Below are 27,203 nucleotides of genomic sequence, written 5' to 3'. Positions count from 1 at the left end.
GCCAGTATTTCAGATTTGTTCTGACCCCAGGAGGTCTTTTTCTCTCTGGCAAACTAACCTGCCTACTATTCATCCTGTATCTTCAAATTCTCTAGCAATCTTCTCTGAGTTATCTCTCACCTTAACTTCCCTAAGGGCATTTTTGAGAGTGCTACTGGCTTGAACTTCTCCACCCTCTGTTGAAAATAAAATCAGTTGCTTTGGGAAAAGATTTGGGGCTCTCTGCTTTATATTTTGCTTCTACTCCAAGGCAGTGCTATGCCCATGATATAGCAGCAGCTCCATGAGTGGGGGCTAGGCAAAAGAAGATGCTCCACCTCTTGGCCACACTCACCTAAAACTTAACTTCAGCATCCGGTAGCTTGGAGCAGGATAGGAATTGTTCTATCCAAGAAGAGAGTCCTTCAACTGGGAACTAGGGAGAAAGGGGATCCTGTGTTCCTGGTTGCACTAGTCTCGAGCAGAATTTCCATCTCACTGAGGTGGAAATGGGGAGAAAAGAGGGTCCTTGTTCAAATACCACAGATTCACTGTTCTTAGCAAGTTTTAGTAAATTTTCTTGAATAAATGTTTCTTCATTTGTTGTATGCACTTAGGAAAATTTTTAGAGACTTTTTGTTTAAAATATGTCTGCCAACCTGCTGTATAGCACAGGGAACTCTACTCTGTAATGGCCTATGTGGGAAAAGAATCTTAAAAAAAAAATACTTTCACTAGAGAGGAAGTCTGCATAGCTCCTCACCATTCTATCACACTATCATACTGGAAGTGGACTTTCTTTCAGAACACATAATGCTACATTTTAGGGCATGACTATTTTATACATATACATGTCCACAGAACAATAGTTTGCTAACTCTAATATGTACATAAAATCACCAGTGAAACTTGTTAAAAATGGAGGTTTGGGGGTCTCATCCCCCAGAGATTAGAATTTTCTAGGATTTTCTAGTCTTCCAGGAGTAGAGGCCAAAAAGAAATCTGCACTTTTAGCAAGTGCACTAATGATTCTTTGGGGAAAAAAAATTGCACTAAAAGACTAAAGCATACCAGCAAAGATGTCTCTTCTCTTTTTCAGCAGGTTTTGTGTCTTGCAGCTATGGCAGGGTCAAACCCTATTAAACATTACTATAGTGTGCGTGCAAGTGTGTGTGTGTTTTCACCAAAACCTAGAAATACTGTCATTATAGGAAGTGCTGCTGCCTGTTTGCGGGTAGGGAAGTGCTTGCAGAGTCACAGTTTGGGCCTGCTGAGAATCAAAGGTGACAGAAGACCCCAGAGCGAGGCTTCTCAAATTGGGGTCAGGAAAGCTGCTCAGAACCTTTCTCTCTCTTCCACCAGGTTTGATTTCTCTCTGGTGTTACTATTTGTAACTTTCCCTCAAAACAAAGAGAGTGCCACAGGCTTTGTTGCAATTGGTCTGATTTGCACACCACCTAAGAGTCGGACACGACTGAGTGACTTCACCTTCACTTTTCACTTTCATGCATTGGAGAAGGAAATGGCAACCCACTCCAGTGTTCTTGCCTGGAGAATCCCAGGGACGGGGGAGCCTGGTGGGCTGCCATCTATGGGGTCGCATAGAGTCGGACACGACTGAAGTGATTTAGCAGCAGCCGCAGCAATTGACAGTTAGTGCCTCTGGTGAGCAAATTAATAGCATTAAAGCAGCTATCAACATGCTGCTGCAGAAATGCTTCCTACTGCCCAGCTGCACATAGTTATCACCAACATGAGTCCTCACAGTCATAATCATAGAAAATGAATATCATTTCATATTTTAAAACTCTAGACAGAAACCATTAGCAATTTATTTTTTCCCAAAGAACCAGCTAATTAAAATTGTAAATAACACTGTTATGCTTGTATGTACTTCTGTGAGTGTCTCTTTCATGAGTGACTGGAGCATAGATAGCTACATAATGGTTCTATTACACATTACAACCCAAACTCTACTTCCATTTGCCCACACTCCCATCAGAGGAGGAGGCCACACTCAGGGCAAGGAGAATTTGTAAGAAAGGCTTTCACAACAGAAGACATATCAGGAAAAAGGAGGGCCCCAGAGAGCTCAGGAAATCTGGCTTTATGAGGCACTGTAAGAAGCCAGAGGATATTTATCTACTGGGTTTAGTAGGTAGGTTATTATTGTTATTATTGGAGATGAAAAAAGTATAATAGGATTCCCCAGTTGAAATTGCAAAAAAAAAAATTCTTGCTATAACAAAAAGGCAAAGATAAAGCATTTTTAACCATTTTCTTTCAGAGTTGCTCACAGACCATTCTCAGTGGGGCATTACTCCCACGCTCTCCACATGTTAATAACTGATAGCCTTTACTAGTACCAATTCATAGATAAAATCTAGGATATTTCTGATCTTTTTCCATAATTTGCTGATACGCAATTATTTCTCAATAATGGTCATCTCAGCTGGAGTTGGGTATTTAACTGGTATATAAAACTAGACATGAAAACAAGACTTAAAAAATACACAAATTATAACTAGATCATTTTCATTTACCAAATGATATACATAGGGCTTCCTTAAATTATAAAGAAGAATTGGTACTTTACAGAGTTAATTCATGGGTTTCCCTGGTGGCTTAGATGGTAATGAATCTGCCTCCAATGCAGGAGACCCGGGTTCAATCCCTGGATGGGGAAGATCCCCTGGAGGAGGGAATGGCAATCCATGCCAGTATTCTTGCCTGGAGAATCCCATGGACAGAGAAGCCTGATGGACTCCAGTCCATAGGGTCACACAGAGTCAGGCACAACTGAAGCAAGTTAGCACAGCACAGCAGTTAATTCACAGACCAATAATTACTATCAATTAATGAACAATAAGTCAATACTAATTATTACTTGAAAATGTACCTGACCTCTCATCATTTAAATGGAGCCTCTTTTGTTATTCTCCATCATAGCAGCCCTACTCTTCCAACACAAGACTTATTGATTTATGATTATATATTTACTTATGAGATTATATAATATAATCCATCTCCCCATTGGAACCTCAGTTGGAGAGACCATCTCTCTTTTATTCACCACGATATGCTCAACATCCAGCACAACGTCCGATCCTTAATTATTTCTGGAATGAATGAAGAAAGAAGTCATGAGGTTCTGGGGATCTTAAATTGGGGAGGATGATCAGTAGGCTTTAGGATTCCCTCGAATCCCCTGAAAATATTAATATCTTTAAAACGTTGTCTACATACATTTCTCTGCAGAGAAGACTCACAATTTTCATTAGATTTCAAAGGGGCTTGTGACTGTGCAGAAAGGTAAGGGATCACTGGCCTATTTCAGCAGTAAACCCTAAAGCCTATCAATCACCCTCCCCAATTTAAGATCCCAAGAACCTCATGACTTCTTTCTTTACTCATTCCACAAATAATTAAGGATTAGATGTTGTGCTGGATGTTGGGCATATAGTGGTGAACAAAAGAGAGATGGTCTGTCCCACAGAGGTTCCAGTGGAGAGACAGATGACATGATAAGGATTCAGTAGCAAACAACCACCTGTAGCCTGAAACAAAGAATGCTACATGTACCTTTAGGTGGACAAATGTGTGGCATATGTGTAGGTCCTGTTCCAAGAACCAAAATGCAAATGTCTCAGTGAAATTACAGAACAATCTACATTCCCACTTCCCCTGAGTAACTGATCATTCCTACAGTCACTGGGCTCCATCAGTAGCTGCTTAAATTCATCTGTTTCTTGGCAGCAACATCTATCACTCAGGCCAGAGAAAAGGAGTCTGTAATACCCTTCTTTTACCTGCTCGGGATGATGACATCCATTTGGGAGAAGTTCCTTTTAATAACAAACCTGTAAACCTCCCAGTTAACAACGGCACTGGTCTCTGTCTATAATGCACTGGTTTGGGCAATTTGATCAAACAGCACTGGGGTTTCCCTTCCCCTGCCTGCAGCTGGAGAGGAAAGCCGGGATAATCAGGCTAAATGGGCCTTGAGTGCTGCAGGCACTCATGGCAGTAGGAGACTTAGAGATGGGCTGGAACATATTAATTGGCTGTTGTATATTAAAATTCCTCTTCTTCTCTCCCAGCTCCAAAATATGCTTCCCTTCTGTAAAATTCTTCCCTTGTTTTAATTTTTTTGTGTCCTGAAAATGGAAACATCAAAGGTAAATTTGTCAGAGGAAAGAGTTTTTGATGTGTCATTAACTCTCAGTTATCCATCTTAACAGAGAAGAGCAGTGGTGCAGATAATTCAAAGCCAAAGGCTCTTTCTATTTAACTTTGTAGTTCATTGTTTTGAGGGGCTTGGTAGCAGACTTACCTCTCTAATTATGTTTGTCTTTGCTTCTTATTAAAATGAGTTTGTCTGCCTTAGGGCCAGGCAGTTGGGTGACATGAAGATTCTGGTACAGAATTTGTAAAATTCACCAGGGGAAATCTACAAGGCACACAGATAATCAAACCTGACTAGATTTGAGTTCACATTCTTAATCACTTGTGATCAATTGCTTTGCTCCTCTGTGACTAAAGCAAACCTGAGATTAGACATAATTATAGAAGACTAGTTGGAAGGGAATGAGTCTTTACATTTAGATAAGATAAGACTGCTGTGGCCAAAACTGATAACACAGTCAATATTGATGTTTTCCCTGCCTGGTCCCACAGCCTTCTGTTCTGAAGCCAGAAGTACCTTCCCATGCAAATCCCTGTTTTGTACAGATGAACAAATGCTGTTCATCTGTACCTGATTATCCTGAAGTGACTCCCTCTGCTAACCATTAGGGTTATTCACAAGTACCCACTCTCTCTTCCCCAATATGTGGAGGTAAGACCATATATCTCCACACACGAAGTTAGATGTGGCCGTGTGACTGCTGTTAGGTAGTAAAATGTGCCACTTCCAGGTGGAAGCTTTCAGAGCTAACATGTGCCTGGAGGCTTGCTTTGTCTAGTGAGGCACTGGCTGCACCTGAGACAGTGGCTGCTCCCTCAGCCTGGATCCCTGAGTGACTGTGATGAGCAGAAGTCCCACCAGCCAGTGATGGGTACATGGTAGGAACAAGAAGTAAACCCCTACTGCTTTAAATCATTGAGACTGTAAGGTTCTTAGTCACTCAGCATCTCTTGTTGTTTAGTTGCTAAGTCACGTCCAACTCTCTTGCAACATCATGGACTGTAGCCTGCCAGGCTCCTCTGTCCATGGGATTTCCCAGGCAAGAACACTGGAGTGGATTGCCATTTCCTTCTCAGGGGATCTTCCCTACCCAGGAATCAAACCCGTATCGCCTGCATTGGCGGGCAGATTGTTTACCACTGAGCCACCAGGGAAGCCCATACAGCAACTCAATCACAGCACATATCAAACTGCGCCATGACTGTCTGAGTTATCTCCCTTATTAGACACTGAAAACTTGAGGCCAGAATTATTTCTTATTCAATACATTAAGTCCAGTGTATAACATAATTAAAATAACTCCTTAGAAAATGAAATTGTCTTCCTTCCTGGCCTCTGTGATCCTCTGTGTTTATGTTTTTCTAACACTTGCCCTCCTATCATCACCAGTTGAAATGATAAGGTGTCTTTGGCATTCAGATATATGGGGAATGGCAGAGATATTCTTTTGGACCAGCAGTACAAGTAGGAAGAGCTGGCAGAGGGGAGAGAGAAAAAGATGTTGAGGCATACTTAGGCTGCAGGCATTTCAAATACAAAGGGTTCAAGAGGCAGACAAGATTTCAAAGTCTTGGGGTGACCACATGGGAAAATAAGTATCCCAAAGTGTTAGTTTCTCAAGGAATCACAGGTATTATCTAGATTAGACTCTTATATCATCAGCATCATTAATATCACAATACCAATACTTACTGATAATGGACTAAGTACCAGGCACATCTCCAGCCACCTTACAATTAATTCATTAAATCTTCCCAACCACCGTATAAAGTAGCTATTATTATTCTGATTTTACAGATGAAGAAATTGAAGCACAGAAAAGTACATTTCCTATGACCACAATCAGCAAGTATCCCTCTCTGTTTGAATTCAGCATCTGCTTGAACTCTCCCCATCACGGGGGCTCTAACTTCCAATACAAGCCAACTCCCGAGCCACGTCCTGCCTCCTGCTCCAACTGTGGTCCCCTGGACAGTTCTGCTTCCTAGACCAACAGGAAACAATTCCACCTCTTCTCTGCAAGGCAGCCCTTCACATGTCTGAAGGCAGCAATTGTAATGCCCTGCCAGGCTCCTCTCCTCTAGTCCAACAACCCAGTTTACTCACTGGTTTCCAGCGTGCCATAGACTGAGGTCCCTCTCCATCAGCTCAGTGACTCATGCGCCAGTCGGTGGGGTCAGTGGAGTAGAAAGGGGCACTCTCCCTTCTAGTACAGCACAGGGCTGATAGCTTCTACAACCGCAGCACATTCCTTTTACCATGTAAAGCAGGGTTCACAGGCTGAAACAGGGCCATAATCTGCTGCAGGAATAGCCGACTCACCGCATGCTCTGCACACGTCCCCATGCTAGCAAACGGAATGCTAAAAGGGGCTTCATGTTCAGAGCTTCTCCTTCCTACTCAGGTTGGAAGTCCGTTTCTACCCTCTGTATCCCAACCCCTTTCCTCCTCATCATTCTCTTGCCCCAAGAAAACAGGTCCTGCACTCACCATGGAGTTCATGGCAAAGTGATTGTGCTGTGTCTGGAGGTCTAGGGCATGCTGGTAGCTGACTCCAATCTCTGTATGGCTCTGGAGGAATAACTCCTTGTTGTGGCTTATCCAGTCAAACATCTGGAAGGGGAAAAGAAGACACAGATAATGGTTATGAGTTCCACAGCAAGAAATTTTAAGAGCTACTGGAAGAAAACCAGCCCTTCTGCTGGTGGCCAGTGAGGACCAGACATTGTGCTCAGGGTTGGGGTGCCCACAGCCTGGCTTCCCAGGAGAGCCCTCCTTAGAAGAAGGCCCCACCATCAGCCTCGATGCTTCCTTACAAAGTCTAGAGGAAAAAGAGAAAATGAGTAAGAGGACCAGGGAGAGTTAGGAGAAAGCTGTTCACTATCAGGTGCTTCTTTTAAAAACTTTTAGAAACCTTTACTTCCCCTTTTAAAAACTTTTCAAAATCATCAAAAGAACCCCATACATGCTTTAGGGACAGGACAGTTGGGAGGTTTCATGTATTCCCTACTGCACCAGCAGGAGAGACCCTTGTCGGGCCACAGAGCATCCTAATAGACTCCCCTCCCATTTACACTGCCTGACCACACACATCATTGAATTGACTCTGAATGGAATCAACTTTTCTTTTGATCCCACAGCCTCACAATTCCAGGGTTTCTGCTATAAGCCATGAGGAATCAGAAGAGGAGGATTTTAAGGGTAGGGTAAATACTGCCTGGCACAGTGGGCACTGAGCCATTTTCCTTCCCTAGCTCTGTACCTGGTTTTCATTTAGGTTTCTACCTCCTTCCCAGGCGGCCCATTCACTTTTAGGGGAGCTGATCAGAATCTCAGTTCCAAGGAAAAGCCTGGTCACTCTAAAGGTTATCGCTTCTCAGGACACCAGATCTAAGCTAATCAGTGTATGACATTTCCTGACTGATGGGATTATCTTAGAAACATGTCCAACTCTTTGTGACCCCATGGACTGTAGCCCGCCAGGCTTCTCTGTCCATGGAATACTCCAGGCAAGTATACTGTAGTGGGCTGCTGTTTCCTTCTCCAGGGGACCTTCCCAACCCAGGGATCAAACCTAGGTCTCGTGCATTACAGGCAGATTCTTTACTGTCTGAGCCACCAGGGAAACTGGTAAGAAATAGGAATGTTATTCAATTCAGTATAATAATACACAAAGGGAAGTTTGCTGGAAACTTCTGGGAAAACAGAACTGCAGTACTATAGATACAGCTTCTCTTCCTCTGATACTGTCATTGTGACCCTGCACCTCAAATTGCTGAATTGTCACAATTCTGGTGGTAGCTTGAGGGAGAAGTCAATGGGCAGAGAAAGGGTGTAGCCAAAATAATGGAAAGAAACAGGCAGAGTTCTGCTTGAGCCTTGCCTGATCACCACCTTCTCTCTGGACTTCCTTAGTACCTGAGCCAATAAATCCTCTTTATTATTCAAACTGGTTTAAGCTGGATTTTCTGTAATTTTCTGCCTAGAGTAGTCAACTGATATAGCCAGGAAAGATGTTAAACCTTTGGAGAAGAGGACTGCTACACTTGGAACTCAACGCTCAGTAGCTTGGGATGAGCTAAAGACTGTGGCTCAGTTGCAGAGAAGAGCAGGGAAGAACTGAGCAGAGATGCAAGCTGAGATGCTGCAAAATTCACGCCAGCTTTCCTCAAGGCAGAACCACAGCCTCATTCCATTTTCTTCTTTAAACAGACAAATGAATTTACTTTTTCAGTTACATTTAACCAATATTTATCGGACACTCATTATATGCCCGGCACTGTTCAAGGCAAAAATGATTAATATGTGCTTCTTGAGTTTAAGTGGCTTAAAAGCCATTGTGAACAGCAAACATGGACTCAGATACAATGTTAGTATAACTTGGCATATGACAATTAAGATCACAATTTGAAAAGAAATCTATCATGATAAAGGTCAAGATGGTGGATCAAGGTAGCTGCCACTCTTGGTGGTGTGGAGACAGGAAAGAGCACAGAAGGCTTCCCAGAGTTGGGGACACCTGAGTTGACCTTGACTCAGGTAGGAATTAGCCAGGGGAAGATGAATGAGATAATAAGCTCCACACACAGGGGAGATCAAAGGGGCAGAACTCTGGGGCAGACCAGTGTGCGAAGGGCTCTGAAATCACCACTTTTGTGCTTCTGGACCTGATGTAAGGAGAATATGTGGCTGAGGAGGTAGATGGGACCATGAAGAGCTCTGGACACAGGCTTTAGGAAACCTGGACTATATACTGTGAGCAGCAAGGCATCAGTGGAGGGCCGAGCAGTGAAATTCGATGTGAGCTTTGAGAGCAGTGTGGGATGGGAGACTGGAGGGGAGATATGGAACAGTGAAAATGGTTAGGAGGCTGTTACAGTAATCCTGGGGAGCAAAAGTGATAACCTGGAAACCTGGGTGTAGGGAATGGCAGTGGAGTTTGAGAAGTGGGCAGAGTGAGAGCTACTAGGAGGGGACTGAGGACTCCCAACTGTTGGAGGAAGTGGAGGTGAGGGAGAGAAAGGGAGAATAGTCAGGTATCTGGAATAGCACCCTGGGTCCTTGTAAAAGAAGATGCCATGGCACTACCTCAAGAGGAGGGTGAGAAGCTGGGGTGAGGGAGGAGAGATCGTGGTTCCATTTTAGAAACTGAGTTTTAGACGCTTAGGAGAACTTCAAGTGAAGGTGTCCTGTGGGTAGTTAAGAGTTTTGTCTGGAGGTCAGGAGAGAGACATCAAGGCTATGACAACCCACACATAAGCATAAACAAACCACCTTCCCAAGGCAAATGGGCATGCTTTGATTTAGAGAGGATTCTCCCTTCTGAATTACCCAGATCACTCCCTGCTACCTACACAGATAAAGGGCAAAAGTAGCATTCTTCACTTTCGACTGTCCATGGATGTCCCAGGCTAGGGGAGCCTGTGGAGGCTGGTTGGTATTGGTGGTGTGCAACACCCTGGTTCTGCCAGCCATAGCCAATCCCACACCAATGGCATATGGTTGGTGTGGCACATGGTTCTTAAAATTATTATTAAGGACAAGAGTGGAAGAAGACAAGCACCCCTGGAGACTAAAGGAATTTCATTGTGTAATTTTTGTTCTTTAAAATTCTACCTCTCAACCTCATTTTAAAATAATTCTACCTCTTTTTCTTGTCGATGAAAGAATCAATAAAATTAATGAAAATCTGAAATGCTTGAAGTCCTTAGAACTTGGGATGAACTCACTTCTTATATTTTCTTGGCTCTTAGTGGCCTGGAAGTGACCTTCCCTGTATTTTCTGCTAAATGACTATTTAGATATGCTAATAAACAGAGAGTTATGTGCTAGCATCAGAATTATTAGATTGCCTGGCGCCAGGTCCCTGCTGGACTACAGAGCAAGGAGAGCTGAGCATGGGCCAATTAGGGAGGAAAAGCAGGGACAGCAGTGAGTTAAATGGCAGGTGACAACAGAAAGTGCTGGAGGAAGTGCACATCTCATTGAGTGGACTTATTACATGATCAGGTCTGTGCCCAAGCCATTTTGCCCCATCTGCCTTCCATAGTGGAGCACATGAGCAGTCTCTGGGGGCTGAACTTTTTGGGGAACTGCAGCTATGCTCGGAGAAGGCAAAGGCACCCCACTCCAGTACTCTTGCCTGGAAAATCCCATGGATGGAGGAGCCTGGTAGGCTGCAGTCCATGGGGTCGCAAAGAGTCAGACACGACTGAGCGACTTCACTTTCACTTTTCACTTTCATGCATTGGAGAAGGAAATGGCAACCCACTCCAGTGTTCTTGCCTTGAGAATCCCAGGGACGGGGGAGCCTGGTGGGCTGCTGTCTATGGGGTTGCACAGAGTCAGACACGACTGAAGCGACTTAGCAACAGCAGCAGCAGCTATGCTGGAGGCTAGATGCAATGCTCCAAAGATGTGACACTCATCTCGTGCAGCGAGAAAAAGACCTGCTCTAGAGGCCAAATAGTCTACATGATAGCAGGAACCAGGGTTTCTCCAACGTGGCTGTTTTCTAGGGACAGTCTCAAGTCTTCTCTGGGCCTGAATCTGCTAATTATATATAACCCTCACCTTTTTGAACTTGGCTGCCTGCAAGGATCATCAGCATTTCTGCTGCATTCAGTGGAACCAGCAGCAGAGAATGTGTGTGTGTGCATGCATGCTCCCAGGTGAGTGTGCAGTTAAGCAGGATGAGGACAAGACTGGGTCTGGGCCTGGCTCTGTCACTAACTACCCGTGAGACTGTGGGCAAGTCTCTTCATTTCTCTGCTTCTCTTCATTTGCAAGGGATAAGTAGTACCCAGAATGGAAGTAAGCATCCTGGCTCAATTGGGAAACTTATGCAAAGTATTTTTTTCCATTCAAAATAAAAATTAGTCTTATTGAGTCTCCTGGATCAGAATACATATTCATTGTTACAAAGTACACTTCTAACTTTTGATTACAAAGAATGTCTGTGAGAAAACTGGCATTGTTTTGACAGCCAGAGAAAGGCAGCTTCTTAGTCTTAGCCCTGGTATCTGTGTGGAGCTTTAGAGTTCAACATGTCCATTTGCATGTATCATCTCACTGCCTCCATCAGGCCCAATTTACAGATGGCAAACAGGTTCAGAGAAGTGAAGCCCACCCAATGGGCTTTTATTCATTTCACCCAAGGCACATTCACTGAGTGCCTGCTGATCCAGGCTTGAGGGATACTGCCCTGCCTCCTTGACTACAGGACCTCCTCTGCCCAGGCTCCGCAGAGCTGTTGCCCCTCAGAAGGCAGCCACCAGGGCACTATGAGGCTCCAGCTGTGGTAGGCCACTGTCCCTCACAGGCCACGCACTGTCTAGTACCCAGCCCCCTCCTCTCTGCCTCACCTTTGCCCTCTCAGTGCCTGGAGATAGCTGATTCAAACAGCTACACTTCTCTCAATAAATACTTCAGTTCAGTTCAGTTGCTCAGTCGTGTCTGACTCTTCATGACCCCATGAATCGCAGCACGCCAGGCCTCCCTGTCCATCACCAACTCCCGGAGTTCACCCAGACTCACGTCCATCGAGTCAGTGATGCCATCCAGCCATGTCATCCTCTGTCATCCCCTTCTCCTCCTGCCCCCAGTCCCTCCCAGCATCAGAGTCTTTTCCAATGAGTCAACTCTTCACATGAAGTGGCCAAAGTACTGGAGTTTCAGCTTCAGCATCATTCCTTCCAAAGAAATCCCAGGGCTGATCTCCTTCAGAATGGACTGGCTGGATCTCCTTGCAGTCCAAGAATTACTTAGTGAATGAAAGTAATGCGTGAGCAAGCTGGCTATGGGTTCTGGGCTTGCTCATCTCCAGACAAGCTGACCCTTTCTAAATTCCCTTCCAACTAAGACACTGCACTTGATTTGTTTGAACTGGCTTCTCTGGAAGACACTTCAACTAGACACTTGAACAAAACTCTAAAGAAAAAAAAAAATTAAAGGAAATATTTCCACAGTGGTTTCAAATATTTTGAACTCTTCATTGTTGTTGTTGTTACTGTTGTTTATTTTTTTGAGAAGCAGCAAATGGTAGGTTCCACAAAATGTAAAAAGACAACAAAATTCCTCCAGGAGGAAAGTTCATGTCTAAATAATGAAATTTTATCTCTTTGTTTGGAAACCAACATAGTTTCATCTCATTAAGAAGATGGATGTTACATATAAGCTACTTGAGTTTTTTTCTTCATATTTTGCTAAGTAATTTTTTATGCTGGCTAAAACTCAGTGAAAATATAAAAATCTAGTTTTTAATATATAATAAATGATAGAATCTATTTAAATGCAAATTAGGAAACTAAACAGAAACATTTTTATCCTTTTCTTTTAAAGATGGGGGTAGCTAAAAGATTATTATTGTTCTGTTCTGTTTTTAATAAAGCATAAGCTATTTCATAGAGCAAGGATATTAAATAAGGATCCTGGACTTATTTCCTTCATTTGCCACATTTAGCAACAGAATCTGATTTAGAGTTTTAACTTTCAAACCAACTTACCACCTAGTGTTAGAATTTTATGCTACCTGTAATTTAAATTATATCGGTTTTAATTTGCTCATATTCAGGTTTGGTGACTTGATTGAGAGGATAGAAAACAACTAAATGATTTTCTTTTCTAAGTATGCACATTCCCGTATTACCTGTTGTCCCCTGTATCCTGCTTATACACTGCATTAACCCATCCGTGAACGCCTATGCCCTAAAGAACACTAACAACCTCCTTGCCAGAGAAGCTTGCTACATCTGAAAACTTGCTGTGCAGTCAATTCCACAACAAAATGTTATGCGTTTTATAGCGTAAAGAAGAGGTTTCAATTCAGGAGACTTGGGTTTTAGTATAGACCTGCTTTATAAACTTTGACAAGTTAATTAATGGTCTGAACCTCAGTTTCCTTATCGGTGAAATGGGGATAACAATTTACACTATTTCAACCTTATCATAATAGTGAGATTAAAATAAGACTATGAATTTCATGCTTCGGTAATTGCTACATACCAGATAGATTTTTAAATCTATATAGTGAGCATATTCTATTGCACATATTTCCCTAATGTTTGTGTCAGAGCAGGGAACAGATGAAAGGTGTGGATTTAAAATTGCACAACCTTCACCCTACTGCAAAATCACTGTGGGCTCATGGAAATTACACCTGAAGCTCATACACAAACATCCACAGCCCACCCCTGCCGGAGACATGCTCCCAGAGCCACCACAGGGCTCTAGACAGACCAAGGACACCTGTACATCTTCCCTCTGCCCCCACCCTGACATACACTCGGGGTGAGAAAGAGAGGGAGGGAGGGAGGGAGGGAGAGAGAATGAAAGAAAGAAAGAAAGAAAGCCTTTGCTTACACAGGCCTAAAAGCCCTGCATATTCTCTCAGGGTCATGCCTGAGGGCATTGTCCCCTCCTGGCCTCCCTGTGTAGCCCAAACAGTGGAACAGTGATCTAACCCTCTCCTGCCCTCCCCCTTCCCCATCCTCTCTGCCACATCCCAACCCTTCACTATTACAGACTCAATCCCTTTGACTTTTAACAGTTTTTCACCCAGGAGAGACTCCTATTAAAATGCATCATTCCTGCAACCCCTCCTGAAATTGGTTTATCCTGGACACAGAAACAGTTCATTAAGAAAGCAAGGCCCTTTGCGAGCATGACTCAGGGATGGGATCCTAAAATGGGGTGGCAGAGGAGCCCTAGACCAAAAGAAACAGGCCCTAAAGTGGGAGTGGGAGAGAACCAAGGGCAAATTTCCCCACTTTACAACTCTGCTTTCACATAACTCTGCCTGACCCTGGGAAAATGTCTTCAGGCAAACAGGGACACACACAGACCCCATGTGTGTGTTCTGACCTAGGACCCTTGTTGTCGTTCTTCAACAGCCCAGTCTTGTCTGACTCTTTGAGACCCCATGGACTGCAACACACCAGGCCTCCCTGTCCCTCACTATCTCCCGGAGTTTGCCCAATTTCGTGTTCATGCTGTCCACCATCTCATTCTCTGATGCCCTCTTCTCCTTCTGCCCTTGATCTTTCCCAGCATCAGGGACTTTTCCAATGAGTCATCTGTGCGCATCAGATGACCAAAATACTGGAGCTTCAGCTTCAGCATCAGTCCTTCCAGTGAATATTCAGGGCTGATCTTCCTTAAGACTGACTGGCTTGATCTCCTTGCTGTCCAAAGGACTTTTAGGAGTCTTTTCCAGCACCACAGTTTGAAAGCATCAATTCTTTGGCATTCTGCCTTCTTTACAGACCAGCCCTCACAACCATATGTGACCACTGGGAAGACCATAGCCTTGACCATACAGACCTTTGTCGGCAGAGTAACGTCTCTGCTTTTCAACACACTGTCTAGGTTTGTCATTGCCTTCCTGCCAAGAAGCAGTCTTCTGATTTCATGGCTGCAGTCACCGCCCACAATGATTTTTGAGCCCAAGAAGAGGAAATCTGTCACTACTTCCACCTTTTCCCCTTCTATTTGCCATGAAGTAATGGGGCCAGATGCCATGATTTTACTTTTTTTTAATATTCAGTCTTAAGCCAGCTCTTTCATTCTCCTCCTTCACCCTCATTAAGAGGCTCTTTAGTTCCTCTACACTTTCTGCCATTACAGGGGTATCATCTGCATATCTGAGGTTGTTGATGTTTCTCCCACTTATCTTGTTTTCTGGCTTGTAACTCATCCAGCCTGCATTTCTCATGATGTGCTCAGTCTATAGGTTAAACAAACAGGGTGACAGCAGACAGCCCTGTCGTACTCCTTTCTCGATCTTGAACCAGTCAGTTGTTCCATACAGGGCTCTCACTGTTGCTTCTTGACTCACATACAGGTTTCTCGGGGGACAGGTGAGATGGTCTGGTGTGCTTTCCACAGTGTGTCATGATCCACACAGTCAAAGGCTTTAAGTGTAGTAGATGAAACAGAGATAGATGTTTTTCTGAAACTCTCTTGCTTTCTCTATAATTCAGCAAATGTTGGCAATTTGATCTCTAGTTCCTTTTCCTTTTTTAAACCCAGCTTGGCCATCTGGAAGTTCTTGGTTCGCATAATGCTGAAGCCTAGCATGCAAGATTTTAAGCATGACCTTTCTAGCATGGGAGACGAGTACAACTGATGGTTAGCACATTCTTTGGTACTGTCCTTCTTGGGAATTGGGATGAGGACTGACCTTTCTCTTGTGGCCACTGCTGGGCCTTTCAGATTTGCTGACATAATGAATGCAAAATTTTGATGGCATCTTCCTTGAGGGACCCTTAAGACCTTTCAGTCTTTGTTTTCAATTATCTGCTCATCTAGGATTGAGCTTTCCTGCTTTTCCAAAGCAGGATAGAGAAAGAAAAAGTAAAGGACCCCAAGATGTGGACCTAGTTTGCAGTTTCCCAGAATTCCTTACTGAAGGGAGTTTGATACCTTGCCTCTTCTGTATCCTGCAGGCCTGCAGACCATAAGGAGCTCAAGGTTCTGGGAGATAGTCTTTACACTTGTGTCTATAGACAGGGAGGCAGTTGGGACTTATGCCTGACAGACAGTTAATAAATACCTACTGAAGGGGAGAAGGTGTTCTGGGCCCTGTCTGTTCTTCTTTAGGCTTTTGGAATGACAGCAGGCATAGCTGTATATAAGGTACAAGAAAGAAGTCATTTTTATCTATCACCATAAATCCAGCTCTTCTCAGAGGATGGCTCAGCCTGGTTACCTGGGAGACCCCAGCACTGGCCTCAGGAATCAGTCAGGGCATCAAACAAGATCACAGGCCAGGCTGTATCTCGGACCTGCAGACATGCTATTGCTGCTCTAGCATATTTCTTACCCACTCTGACCCGCAATTCCCTAATTCCCAGATCTCAGATCTAACATCCTAACTAACATCATGATACTCACATCTAGAACTGCCCAGTTTCTCTATAAAACAGATAAATGTCCCTGTTTGCTCCCATTGTGAGCAAGGAGTTAATAAAACCCTCTCCCCTTGCGCATGCTAATCTGACCTTCAGTTAACACCATAGTTCTGTTTCCCTGGAAACAGATAAAGACAGTATGTGCCAACATGTTACTAAATCATGTTGCCTATGGTTAAAAAAAAAAACAACTCTCCCGACTGGTAAACTGAATCTGGATTGGAAAGACTATCAGTGAACTATAAATAACTGGTGGGGATAATGTTCCTTAATCTTCCCTGAAGGGGGTGACTCTTGTAACTGGTGTGTCCATTGCCAGAACCCTGGAAGCTGTGTCAATAGAGTTGCTATAAGAGACACTGGCTCATGTGAGACATGGGTTATTGAGCCGTGAGAGCTTCTGCAGTTGCCCACCATGGATCTTGTCTCCTTACACCTGAGCTGGCCTGCTGCAAGGGCTGTACGGCAAGGAAACCACAGCTCCCATCTTATACTGTCCCGAGTGGATCAGCACCAAAGGTGGCCCATAGCAGTCTTTGAGTCTGAATGCTCAGTGGAGTCTAAGGAGACTCCTTAGTATGTGTGGTATCTATATTGCAGAGCCAAATCCTGTGTGCATAGACTCTGTCTTCCCTTTCCCCAGGCTCCTTTCTCACCTTCAACTTCTCTCAATAACAGCAGTAATAATGGTAGCAACAACAATAATAGCAACTAACATTTGCTAAATGCTCATCCTGGGCTTCCCTGGTGGCCCAGTCAGTAAAGAATCTGCCTGCAATGTGGGAGACCTGGGTTTGATCCCTTGGTTGGGAAGATCCCCTGGAGGAGGGCAGGGCAACCCACCCCAGTATTCTTGCCTGGAGAATGTCCCAAGGATAGAGGAGCCTGGTGGGCTACAGTCCATGGGGTCGCCAAGAGTCGGACATGACTAAGTGACAAAGCACAGCACAGCACCTTGTGCCAGGCACAGCTCTAAGCATTATTAACATATAACTCATTTATTCCTCTTAATAACATCCTAATTATCTCTCTAATATTAACCCCCAATATTATCATCTCCATTCTACAAATTGAGAGACTAAGGTATAGAGAGGCTAATTAACTTGCCCAAAGTCACAAAGCTAATAAGTGGCAGAGCCAAGATTCAAATTCAGGAGGCCTAATTCCAGTGTTGATATTCTTAACCCTGTTGCTCCACCTTCCAAAATGCTCAAAGCTTCATTTTGGTCTACCCTTCTCTTTTTCACCAAACTTTCAGATGTACATTTGGCCCCTTGGCTGCTTTTGTTTTTCCTCCATCCACTTCCTCTTTAACTTCTTGTACTATCTTCTACCTTTACTGCTTTCCTAAGTCTGCACTCACCAAGAAAACTGACTGCCTCCTCCTTTCTGAGATCTTGACCCTGCCCTTGGTCTTGCATCAGAATCCAGTACTGTGATTTCTGCTGTCCTTTCGACTGGCTCTGACCCTCTACCAGAGGCAGGCCATCCGGCTGCAGGCATGATCAGCTTTCCCCTCCTGCTTTCACAAGTCTCTACCCAACACAAATTTCTCCCAGGAGAATCAGGACTTCACAGACTCAGGCTCTCTTGACACACCACATCTAGTCTCAGCATGACAAAAACAATAGAACACTCTAATTTCAAAAGCTCACCAATTCTTCAGTTCTACACTGATTTATCTAAACTTGCCTCCTAATTCTCTGCTGCCCCTTTATGGCTGTCCTTCATGTCCTTCACACCCTCACTGGAACTATCTCAACCCTTAGCCCTCTGCCTTTTCTTCATCGGCTTTGTCCATTTGAAAATCCATTCAGGCTCACATTTTCAACAACCCAAATATTATTTCCTGTTTCATGTGCCACATCCTGTGCCAAGTACCTTCACAGACTTTCTTGTGTAGTCTTTATAATAATGCAAAAATAAGGTATTGTTAATTTCGCTTTTGACATAGTGAAAACTCAGTACAAAGAGCTGAAGTAAATTGCCCAAGATTACACAGCTTGTAAGTGATGGAGATAAATCCAGAATCTAGTGTCCATCTGAACCTAATTTCCTCTGTTCTAGGGTGCTCTCTAACCTCAACTTCCCTGATAACTGACAAGAAGAAATATGTGGCTCTGCACAATGAGCTTTACACACATTATCTCAAGCCTCAAAACAGCCCTATGAGTTAGATACCACCTTCACCACCTTTCTCTAGAAGAAACTGTTTGAGAGATCAAATAATTTGGCCAAGGTTGCACAGTCAGGGTGCATATTAAATGAAAGTCTATATGACTTCAAATTCCATGCTTTTAAACTACTATCCAATTGTCTCCCAAATGCACACAATTTTGGATTATTCCTAGTCACCTGGTGCCCATGAATTCAGTATGAATACCCCCTTGCTGTAGCATCAGCATCTCAAACTATTCCGCCTGCTCTGTGAAAACTCTTAGCTTCTCTTGATCCCCCACATCTTCACCCTGCCCCCCTGAAGTCGATTCATTGTCTTTCTTCAAATCATTCTGAAATATATCCTTCACTTTCCACTGCTACGGATACTCACCGCTCAGCCCCTCCTGCCAAGATTACTGTAATTACTCCCTTACTGGTGTCCCTGACTCTGTTTTCTTCTTTATACCAAGCAATCTGTTCCACCAGGCTCACTGCTCTGATACACTACTTTTACCCTGTCATTCCCTCAGTCAAAAAAAAAAAAAAAATCCCCTACAAAATTATCGTTGCTATCTATTATCTATAATTCAAAATCTAATCTCCTTTTTCTGGCATGCAAGGTACCTCTCCCTTCCATGCCCAACTGGTCCATATCTGCCCTTCTGCCTGGTCTTTCACACCACTGTCTTCATCAAGCATCCTTTCCTGCCATATTCTATTCAGCACCAGGCAAATAAATCACACTATGCTCATTGCCACCCCCATATATGTGTTCAAATCTCTCCTTCCATATCCAAAAATCCAGTTTACTTCCACCCTTCAAAATGTACTGGAAGTCTCCTTTCCTCTCAATGATTTCTTTGACCAACTAAGCCCATACTGATTTCTCTTTCCTCCAAGTTCACTGCCCAAGTATGTACCATAATTCACAAACCTAAACTTCATTCAGAACTACCTAAAGTGTTTTCTTAAAGAAGTATAGCTTCCTAGGCCCTATCCTTGAGATTCTGATTCAGCAGGAACTCTGCAGGTAAATCTGATGCACTTGCATTTTTATCTAAACAGTTCATATAGACTTACAGTCTGTTTTTGATGGGGTCGCTAGTAGGGAACTTAACTCTACCACATGTACACTAGTTAAAAGCATTGGTTAACAACCAACATAAACCACTGATCCTTGATGGAAGGGAAACATACAAGTAAGCCCCAGGCCCACCCTGGCTTTCTCCCTGAGAGTATTTTCCAAACTATGAAGTCAAGAAACAGGAACTGAGCAGAGAGCAGTAGTCTTAATGGCTGTAATACAACAGAGACTAGACTTAGGGGCTGGTAGGGTGGTTGTAATTATGGTGATAGGAAATTAGAGAGGAGGGAGCTAAGAAAACGAGACCTAAAAATCTTCACCAAATTTCCTTTAGGTCCTTGGCCAAATCCTAAGCTGTGCATAGGCAAAGTGAGATTCCAGAAGGTCCAGGAGAGAATAGCTGTGGTATGTGGAAAACTGAAGAGAAACATCAGGGGCTACAGTGCTGAGGAAATGTTATGAGTTCTAAATCAAACAGTATGAAGAGACTTTGGTGAACTCTGGACACTCAACTGGGACTCCAAAAAGACAAGACTGGTAAGAGTAAGAACTGCATCCTAAGAATATGGGCTATATCCTAGAATTAAAGAAAAGATGGGAGTAGATATGTCATAGCAAAGCCTAAACCAAGGCTCAACAGGATCACAATCTGTAGTTTAACTGCATCCCAGAACTAAACTTAACAAAATTTAGAGGAGGATAACCTAATCAAGTGGAGAAGGCAATGGCAACCCACTCCAGTACTCTTGCCTGGAAAATCCCATGGGTGGAGGAGGAGCCTGGTAGGCTGCAGTCCATGGGGTCGCTAAGAGTCAGACACGACTGAGCGACTTCACTTTCCCTTTTCACTTTCATGCATTGGAGAAGGAAATGGCAACCCATTCTACTGTTCTTGCCTGGAGAATCCCAGGGACGGGGGAGCCTGGTGGGCTGCCATCTATGGGGTTGCACAGAGTAGGAAATGACTGAAGTGACTTAGCAGCAGCAACCTAATCAAGAGGCTGTACAATATGTCATCTATAACAACCAGTAGATTATTCAACATATGAAGAAGAGAAAAGTGACTAAGAATAAAAAAAATTAAAGTCAATAGAAACAGAACCTGAGATGATTAGGCTATAATTTAGCAGACAAGACTTTCGAAAGAACCATGATTAACATCTTGAAGAAAATAAGAGGGAAAGGCACAAAATGAATTAAAAGGTGAACATAACAACAGAGTCCAGTCTTCTGTTTCTTGTAGCCAAAAGCATCCCGACATAAACAGTCACATGCTCAGGATGCTTAGCACACTATTTTATTCACTTATTGAGCACCCACTGTATTCCAGATATTGGATTAGAGACTAACGAGAAAAGATCAAGGTCAGAGTCTAGTGAGGGAGGCAAATATATCTGATAGTCTGTCACTTTTAACTGTGAAAAGTACTATGAAAAGTGTATATGCCCTGGAGAAGGAAATGGCAACCCACTCCAGTATTCTTGCCTGGTAAGTCCCATGGACACAGGAGCCTGGCAGGCTACAGTCCATGGGGTTGCAAAGAGCTGAACATGACTTAGCAACTAAACAAGAACAACAAATACGTGTATGTATAACTGATTCACTTTGCTGTATACCTGCAATACACCATTGCAAATCAGCTATACTTCAATAAAAATTTAAGAAATTGAAAAAAAAGGCAAAGGTCAAAAGGCAGAAGTAGGTCTTCATTTTGTGGCGGTGAGGAACCACTGAAGGAAACTGATAAGGTTGAATTCACTTCTAACTCTAAATGGGTCTCTGCACTGAAGCCCTCAACACACAGTCATTTATCTCATTGCAAAGAAGAGTCCAAGGCAGCCACCACGATCTCACAAAAAATCAACTAACACATTATAGGTTTCTCCATGACTGAGGGCTCTCCCACACAGGCCCCTGCCTCCTTCCTTCCCCTTCACCTTTTTCTTAAAAACCCTTCAGCATCTGAGATGAAGAAGATAAATATAAAGGAGGAGATGCAGGTGACATACGGAAGGTGCCTGGCACAGTGCACTGAACACAGTAGATGCTGAACACGTGCTAGTTCCTTCCCACTTTCTTCCCCTCCTTATCCTGCCAGACAGGATAAGCTGCCAGTCACAGGTAGCTGCTTTCTGACTAAAGAAACCCAGGCTACAACTCTCCACGCTCGAGTCACACACTGTCCTAGAAAATCAGCACACTCCTATTAGGCCTGAAAAGGCTACTCTCTTCAGACTTGCCCTCCTCATGCTAAGTGAGGTAATGAAAAGTTTCACCAAGTCAATTATTAATATAAATATTTTCAGAATTTGAATAATGTTTTTATTCTTTGCATTTTATTTCCAGTCTGCTTGCCTGGATGGACTAAATTTCCTGCAGTCCTGGCAACACACACACTACCCCACTGTGGGAAGGAACGGTCACCCAGGAGCCAGTAAGTCAAACAGAGGAGAAACAGGACCAGCCAAGCCAGGAGTCAGCCTGGGTAGCCTTGGGATATTGACTCTGAGTGGCCAAATTCCTTCCATCTGAACCACAGATGATGATAAAATATTTTCAGGAACAGCATGAGGGAATGTTTACTCACTTCCCAAAATGTAAAATTGAAGAGGTCAAACTCAATTTAATTCAAGCTGAGAAAATAGTGCCCAACTTTATCCCAGAGCTAAATTTAGGCATAAACAGAGTTCTGGCCCTGGCGAGTTAATTTATATGAGCTAATGCTTGTTCCTGGCCTATAAGATACACTCAGTAAATGGTAACTATTATTGTTACTGCAAAAATGGAGTGTCTGTTGGATGTTCTCACCCAGTCCTCCCACACATCCTAAAATCAGCTGTGGCAATTACTTGCACATCTGGGAAAAAAATTCCACGTGGACTGAGGAGGAGGTGGCCTCCCCTTCAGGAGTCCCTCTTCGAGAAAGGGGGGCAGGTGCTATGCTGGAAGGGGTCTGGACAGGTGGGCTTGACTCTGAGCAGAGGAAGAAAGCTAGCCCTCTCCTTTTCCCTTCTCCCCTCTTCCTATGGCAACAATGAGGCTGAGAGGTGGGAGACCATGAGGGAGCCAGGCTCAGGTACCTGCTGGAGAAGATGCTCTATCACGCTTCCAGCTTCCAGACCTCACCTAGCAGAATATACTCCATAGGACAGGAAAGACTTAGGAAGGAAGAGCCCAATCTTCAAAACCCTCCATTTCCTTAACAACCTCATTCAGAGGACTAAGGTAAATTCTTGTGTTTAGATAATGCCACTGTCCCTAAGAGTAGAGCAGAAATGCACTAACCAGATAACTCCTGGTAACGTTTTCAATAACCTTCATCACCATTTCTTTGACTTCTCCATGCCTTAAGAGAAACCAACATTTGAAGTAAGTCATTTATCCTCCTTCCAAAGTGCTTTTGGGCTTTCTTTTCACCACCTTAACACCCTAACATAAAAGTCTGGTGGTTCCCTTAGTTCTCCTTCCTCCTTGACCTCCAACTAATCACCATGTCCTATTTTCTTTCCCTTAGACTATCTCCAGGGCTTGCCCCTCTCCTTTCCTCTCACCCTGTCAACTCATCTGCTCACATTTGGATTAGTATAAAAGGACAAGAATTGGTTTCCCTAACTCCAGCTCTTTCTGTCTATTGCAAGAGGAAACCTGTTAATTCCAATTTTTAAGCAATAGAATTGGAGTCACATCTCTTGAAGCCACTCAGCAGTAGGTGGTGCTCTTGTGCCAACTTAGAGCACTCACAAAAGTTTTGTTCCATCAGGCAGCTTATTGAGTGCCTCTGAGGAACGCAGTTATCTCAGACACTGGCCCTGACCTCTGGGAATGTGTAATATCACTGCATTGGAACAGGGCCAATTTGATAGATAAAGACTATGGAAAGTTGCCCAGAGGAGAGAAAGACCACCTCCATCAGAGGAGAGTGGGGAAAGTAGCTAGTCCTTCAACTAGGATAGGGTTTCAATAGGCAGATAGGAGGGAGGTTGGTATAAACACAGGTGCGAGAGATGGGCCTGTGCAAAGCACAAAAGAGGTTTTCCTAACGTCGGGGCTGAAGGCCCAAGTCCAGTCTCATTCTCCATTCTAGGACCTTCTGGTTTGCACTTCCTCGGACACCTTGGGACAAGGGGTATCCCAGGGAAATCTTTAGAACAGGACACATGCCTCTCTCAGGTGAGACAAGTCAGTCCACCCATTTGCATGGAAGAAACCAACATCCCTTTTTTCTATATACCAAGAAAGGGCAAGAATGCAGCTTTCCTCCAGTGCCTGGTTACTCAGGGAGTGGTGGGACTAGATTTCTGACCCCCTGTTGTGACCCCAGGTAATCGACATGGCATGGACATCCCTCCCTCCGCTGCCCTCCCCACCGCCTACAGCCCACATCCTCCCCATGCTGACCCTGAGCTGCAGCCACACTGGACAGAACCTACTCTGTGCCTCTGAGGCTGCCATGCCTTTGCTCATGTTCTTCCCTGGCCTGCACCCCAACCCAGGCTGAAGGTTTCCCCTCATGCTCTTCCCACAGCAGTGACAGGTTCTTTGGTCAGCTTTCCCTGTGCAGCAGCTGTTTGCCAGTGCCTCCCCACTCTAGTGTGGTAAATAAAGCCTGACTCCAGTTCATCTTCCAATGGCCTGTTCCCAGTACAGTATCTGGCATTTATTTAATTGGCTTGTCTTCAGCAACAGTGTTTTAGATCCTGCCAAACTTGGCACACACTTCTAACTTCCTTCCTCTAGCTTCCCCAGACTCCAGGGCCCTACCTCACCTCTATGTTTAGCTGCCACATACTGGCCACTGTCTGCTCCAGTACCCATGCTGTGGACGACCCTGTACTCTCTGCCCTTCTTCCCATGCCCTGAAAGAAAGCCCCCCACCCCACAAGCCTTTTCCACTCTTGATGGCCCAGCTGCAATTGGTCTCCATAAACCTACCATCTGCTGAGCACCTACTGGGCTCCTGGCATACTAGATGCTTCAGATACATTTTCCATAATCCATACAACAATCCTAAAGCACGTATTAAAAATCTACGTTTTACAGATAAAGAAACTGCTCAGAGAAGGCAAACTCGCCACAGATAGTCAATCAGCTAGCAAGTGGCTAAGTTGCAATTCAAAACCCAAGTCTCTTGTGATTGTAATGCCAGTGCTCTTTCTAGAAGCCTTGGCTGGGTCTTCTGGTGGCCTATGCACGCTGCCCTCCATGGGAGGCCTGAGCCACACAGGGAACCACCCAAGGAAAGAAGCAAGACCACAAAGCAAGACCAAAAAAGGGAAGCGAAACAACCAGTTCCGAGAGAATAATGCATCCTAGAAGGCTGGGGTAACAGGCTAGAGGAGGTGCATGGGCACCAAGAAGAGGGCCACCAACAGGAGAGGAAGCAGAAGGGGCGCTTAGGGAGGGCAGAAGGTGAAGGGGAGGGAGGACAGAAGGTGAAGGGAAGGGAGGACAGAAGGTCAAGCGAAGGGAAGAAAGTGGCTTCTTCAAAGTAAAATGCCTGGGAAGAAATCTTGGAAAACAATTTCTGTTTATATCTCTGATGAGTGTCCTTCTTTTCTGCTGCTGCTGCTGCTGCTAAGTCACTTCAGTCGTGTCCGACTCTGTGTGACCCCATAGATGGCAGCCCACGAGGCTCCCCCGTCCCTGGGATTCTCCAGGCAAGAACACTGGAGTGGGTTGCCATTTCCTTCTCCAATGCATGAAAGTGAAAAGTCAAAGTGAAGTCTCTCAGTCTTGTCCGACTCTTCGCGACCCCATGGACTGCAGCCAACCAGGCTCCTCTGCAGACAGACTCAGAGTAACAACCCAGATTCTGGAAAGTACTGTTAGCATAGTGTCTCTGTTCTCAGTTCTGAAGGGTCATCTTGTGGGGTCCACAGGTAATGGGAGGCCACCTATGACACATATGACAATTCAGGCTACTTCCAGCCCTCATAAGAGACCTGGGAGGGTTGGGGGAGTCAAGCCTGCTGTGCCCAGCGTTCCTGCCACTCCTTGCTCCACTCTGCTTTTCACACCCACTTCCCATGCAGGCCTGGCCACCTCAGTGGCCACTGAGCACATGGTGCACACTGAGCACACGGTGTCCTGAGCATGAAGCAGAGTGAAGGACAGAGTGGGAGAACGGGTGTTAAGGAAGAGAAAAACAGCTTCAGGAGAAAACATGCACACAGGCATTCTGCAAAACACTGTGACGTGGATTATTTTTGGAATCTAATGTTTCTAATGTTCAAGGGGAGGAAATGAAAAAGAGTAAGTAGAGATTCCCAGGACCAACAGGCTGGAAATAATACAGGACACGATGTCCTGTGTTGGGTGGGACACAGACACACTTCCTTGCCCTGAGCCTGAGCCCAGGCAGCGGGAGGGGGGCCGGGCAGTGGAACAGCCTCAGCAGGAGGGAGGGCAGGAGCAAGGGGCACCGGGAACCTTTCTCCAAAAACAGCAGGAAGTTACAAGCCACCCAGTAAAGACTTTATCTCAAAGGTCATAGTTCTTGGAGGCCTCTCTCCCAACACCAAGGGCTCAAGCAAATGAATCACAGAAACTTGTCAACATGCTCCCTAGAGGCCCAACCAGTGCTTGCCCTCTTACCATAGCAGTGGTAAGGTCACAGGTCAGGTGACCACCAGCCTCCACTCCACCCCAGTCTCTCTAGCCACCTCCTAGGTTACTGACCTATGCACTCTTTCTCCTGCAGGGCAAGGGCAAGATTGGTATTGGGGTGCGTGTGTGTGTGTGTGTGTGTGTGTGTGTGTTGGGGAGGGGGAGGAAGCCCAGCCACAGAGCAGAGGGCCCACCTTCCCACTGCCTACCTGGCACTATCCCAGGCACACCTCCCACCATTGCCAAATCTCAGCTTTCTCAAGTAAAACGGTGCTCACATTCACACCCCCACCCTCCCCGACAGACAGGAGACCAAATGAGGAGCCACCAACTGCGTGACTCTGGGTGGGTCTCTGCTCTGGGTCAAAGTTTTCTATGTAAAAGGAAGGGCTGGACCAGAAAACCTCTAAGGTCAGGGGTGTGAGAACACTTTAAAAACCGACATTCAAAAAAAGGTTTCATATGATGCCAACAGCAGCACTTGAGTCTGGCGAACGGCAGTGTTGGCTCAAGGCGTGCGGGGGCTGGGGAGGTGGCCAAGAGGCAGGGAGCCAAGCGTGCGGCAGGGAGGACGAGCAGCGCGTTTCTTCCACACTGGCCCCAGCGGTCCTCGTCACCCCAGGCACAGTGAGATTTAGGGTCCTGCTTTGGGCTCTGGGGAGTGAACAGAAGTGTCTGTACCTCAGAGGGAAAGGGCAGGAAACAGCAGTGGATACTCTGTCCAGTGAGTATTAGTGTTGCCCACCGTGATGCTCTTCACCCATCTTCTCAGGGTGACTAACATGAAAGAAACATTATTTTGTTTGCATAGACCTCAGAGAATATAAAAATGCATAGACATTTCTTGGATAAACTGCAGGAAGTTCTGGCTGCAAGACTGTAAGAGAATACGACAAATATGCGCTTTGCTCTAACGCATGGCAGAAGGCGACAAGTGTCTCAGGTGTAGCTCGTGCATGGGGACGGGTGGTCTCCTGCACCTGAGGATACTTGCTTTCCTCTGTGGCTGTTTCAAGGACAGACACTACTTTTCCAGAGACCTTTCCCTTTGGCAGCTCCCCAACCCTGACTCATCAGATATGATCCCAATTTGACCTGGTGCTTCTCTCTTTTGCTTCATCCAGGGGCACCACACAATGCAGTGATCTGGGGGACCCTCATGAACCTATATCATAATTGCCAACTTCTCTCAAAACTCAGTTCTTAACTTCATTCCACTAGGGATCATTGAAAATTATTTGGAGCAAGTTCATTTGAAAGGTAGCATCGATCACACTCT

The 27,203-nt window shown here is 44.8% G+C and overlaps 1 protein-coding gene across 17 annotated transcripts in view; it reads right to left on the bottom strand.

Moving 5' to 3' along the window:
* Positions 1–27,203, bottom strand: part of KALRN (kalirin RhoGEF kinase) — a 705,208-nt gene that overhangs the window by 417,012 nt on the left and 260,993 nt on the right. For all 17 annotated transcript variants that reach the window (XM_025281073.3, XM_025281358.3, XM_025281444.3 and 14 more), the window contains one exon: positions 6,656–6,778. In XM_025281073.3, coding sequence (XP_025136858.1) covers positions 6,656–6,778 — 123 coding nt within the window. The remainder of the gene's footprint in view (positions 1–6,655; positions 6,779–27,203) is intronic.

This window comes from Bubalus bubalis, chromosome 1 (assembly GCF_019923935.1).
Source record: "Bubalus bubalis isolate 160015118507 breed Murrah chromosome 1, NDDB_SH_1, whole genome shotgun sequence".
In the NCBI taxonomy this organism is placed as follows: Eukaryota; Metazoa; Chordata; class Mammalia; order Artiodactyla; family Bovidae; genus Bubalus; species Bubalus bubalis.
This window is presented reverse-complemented; position numbering and strand designations above follow the sequence as displayed.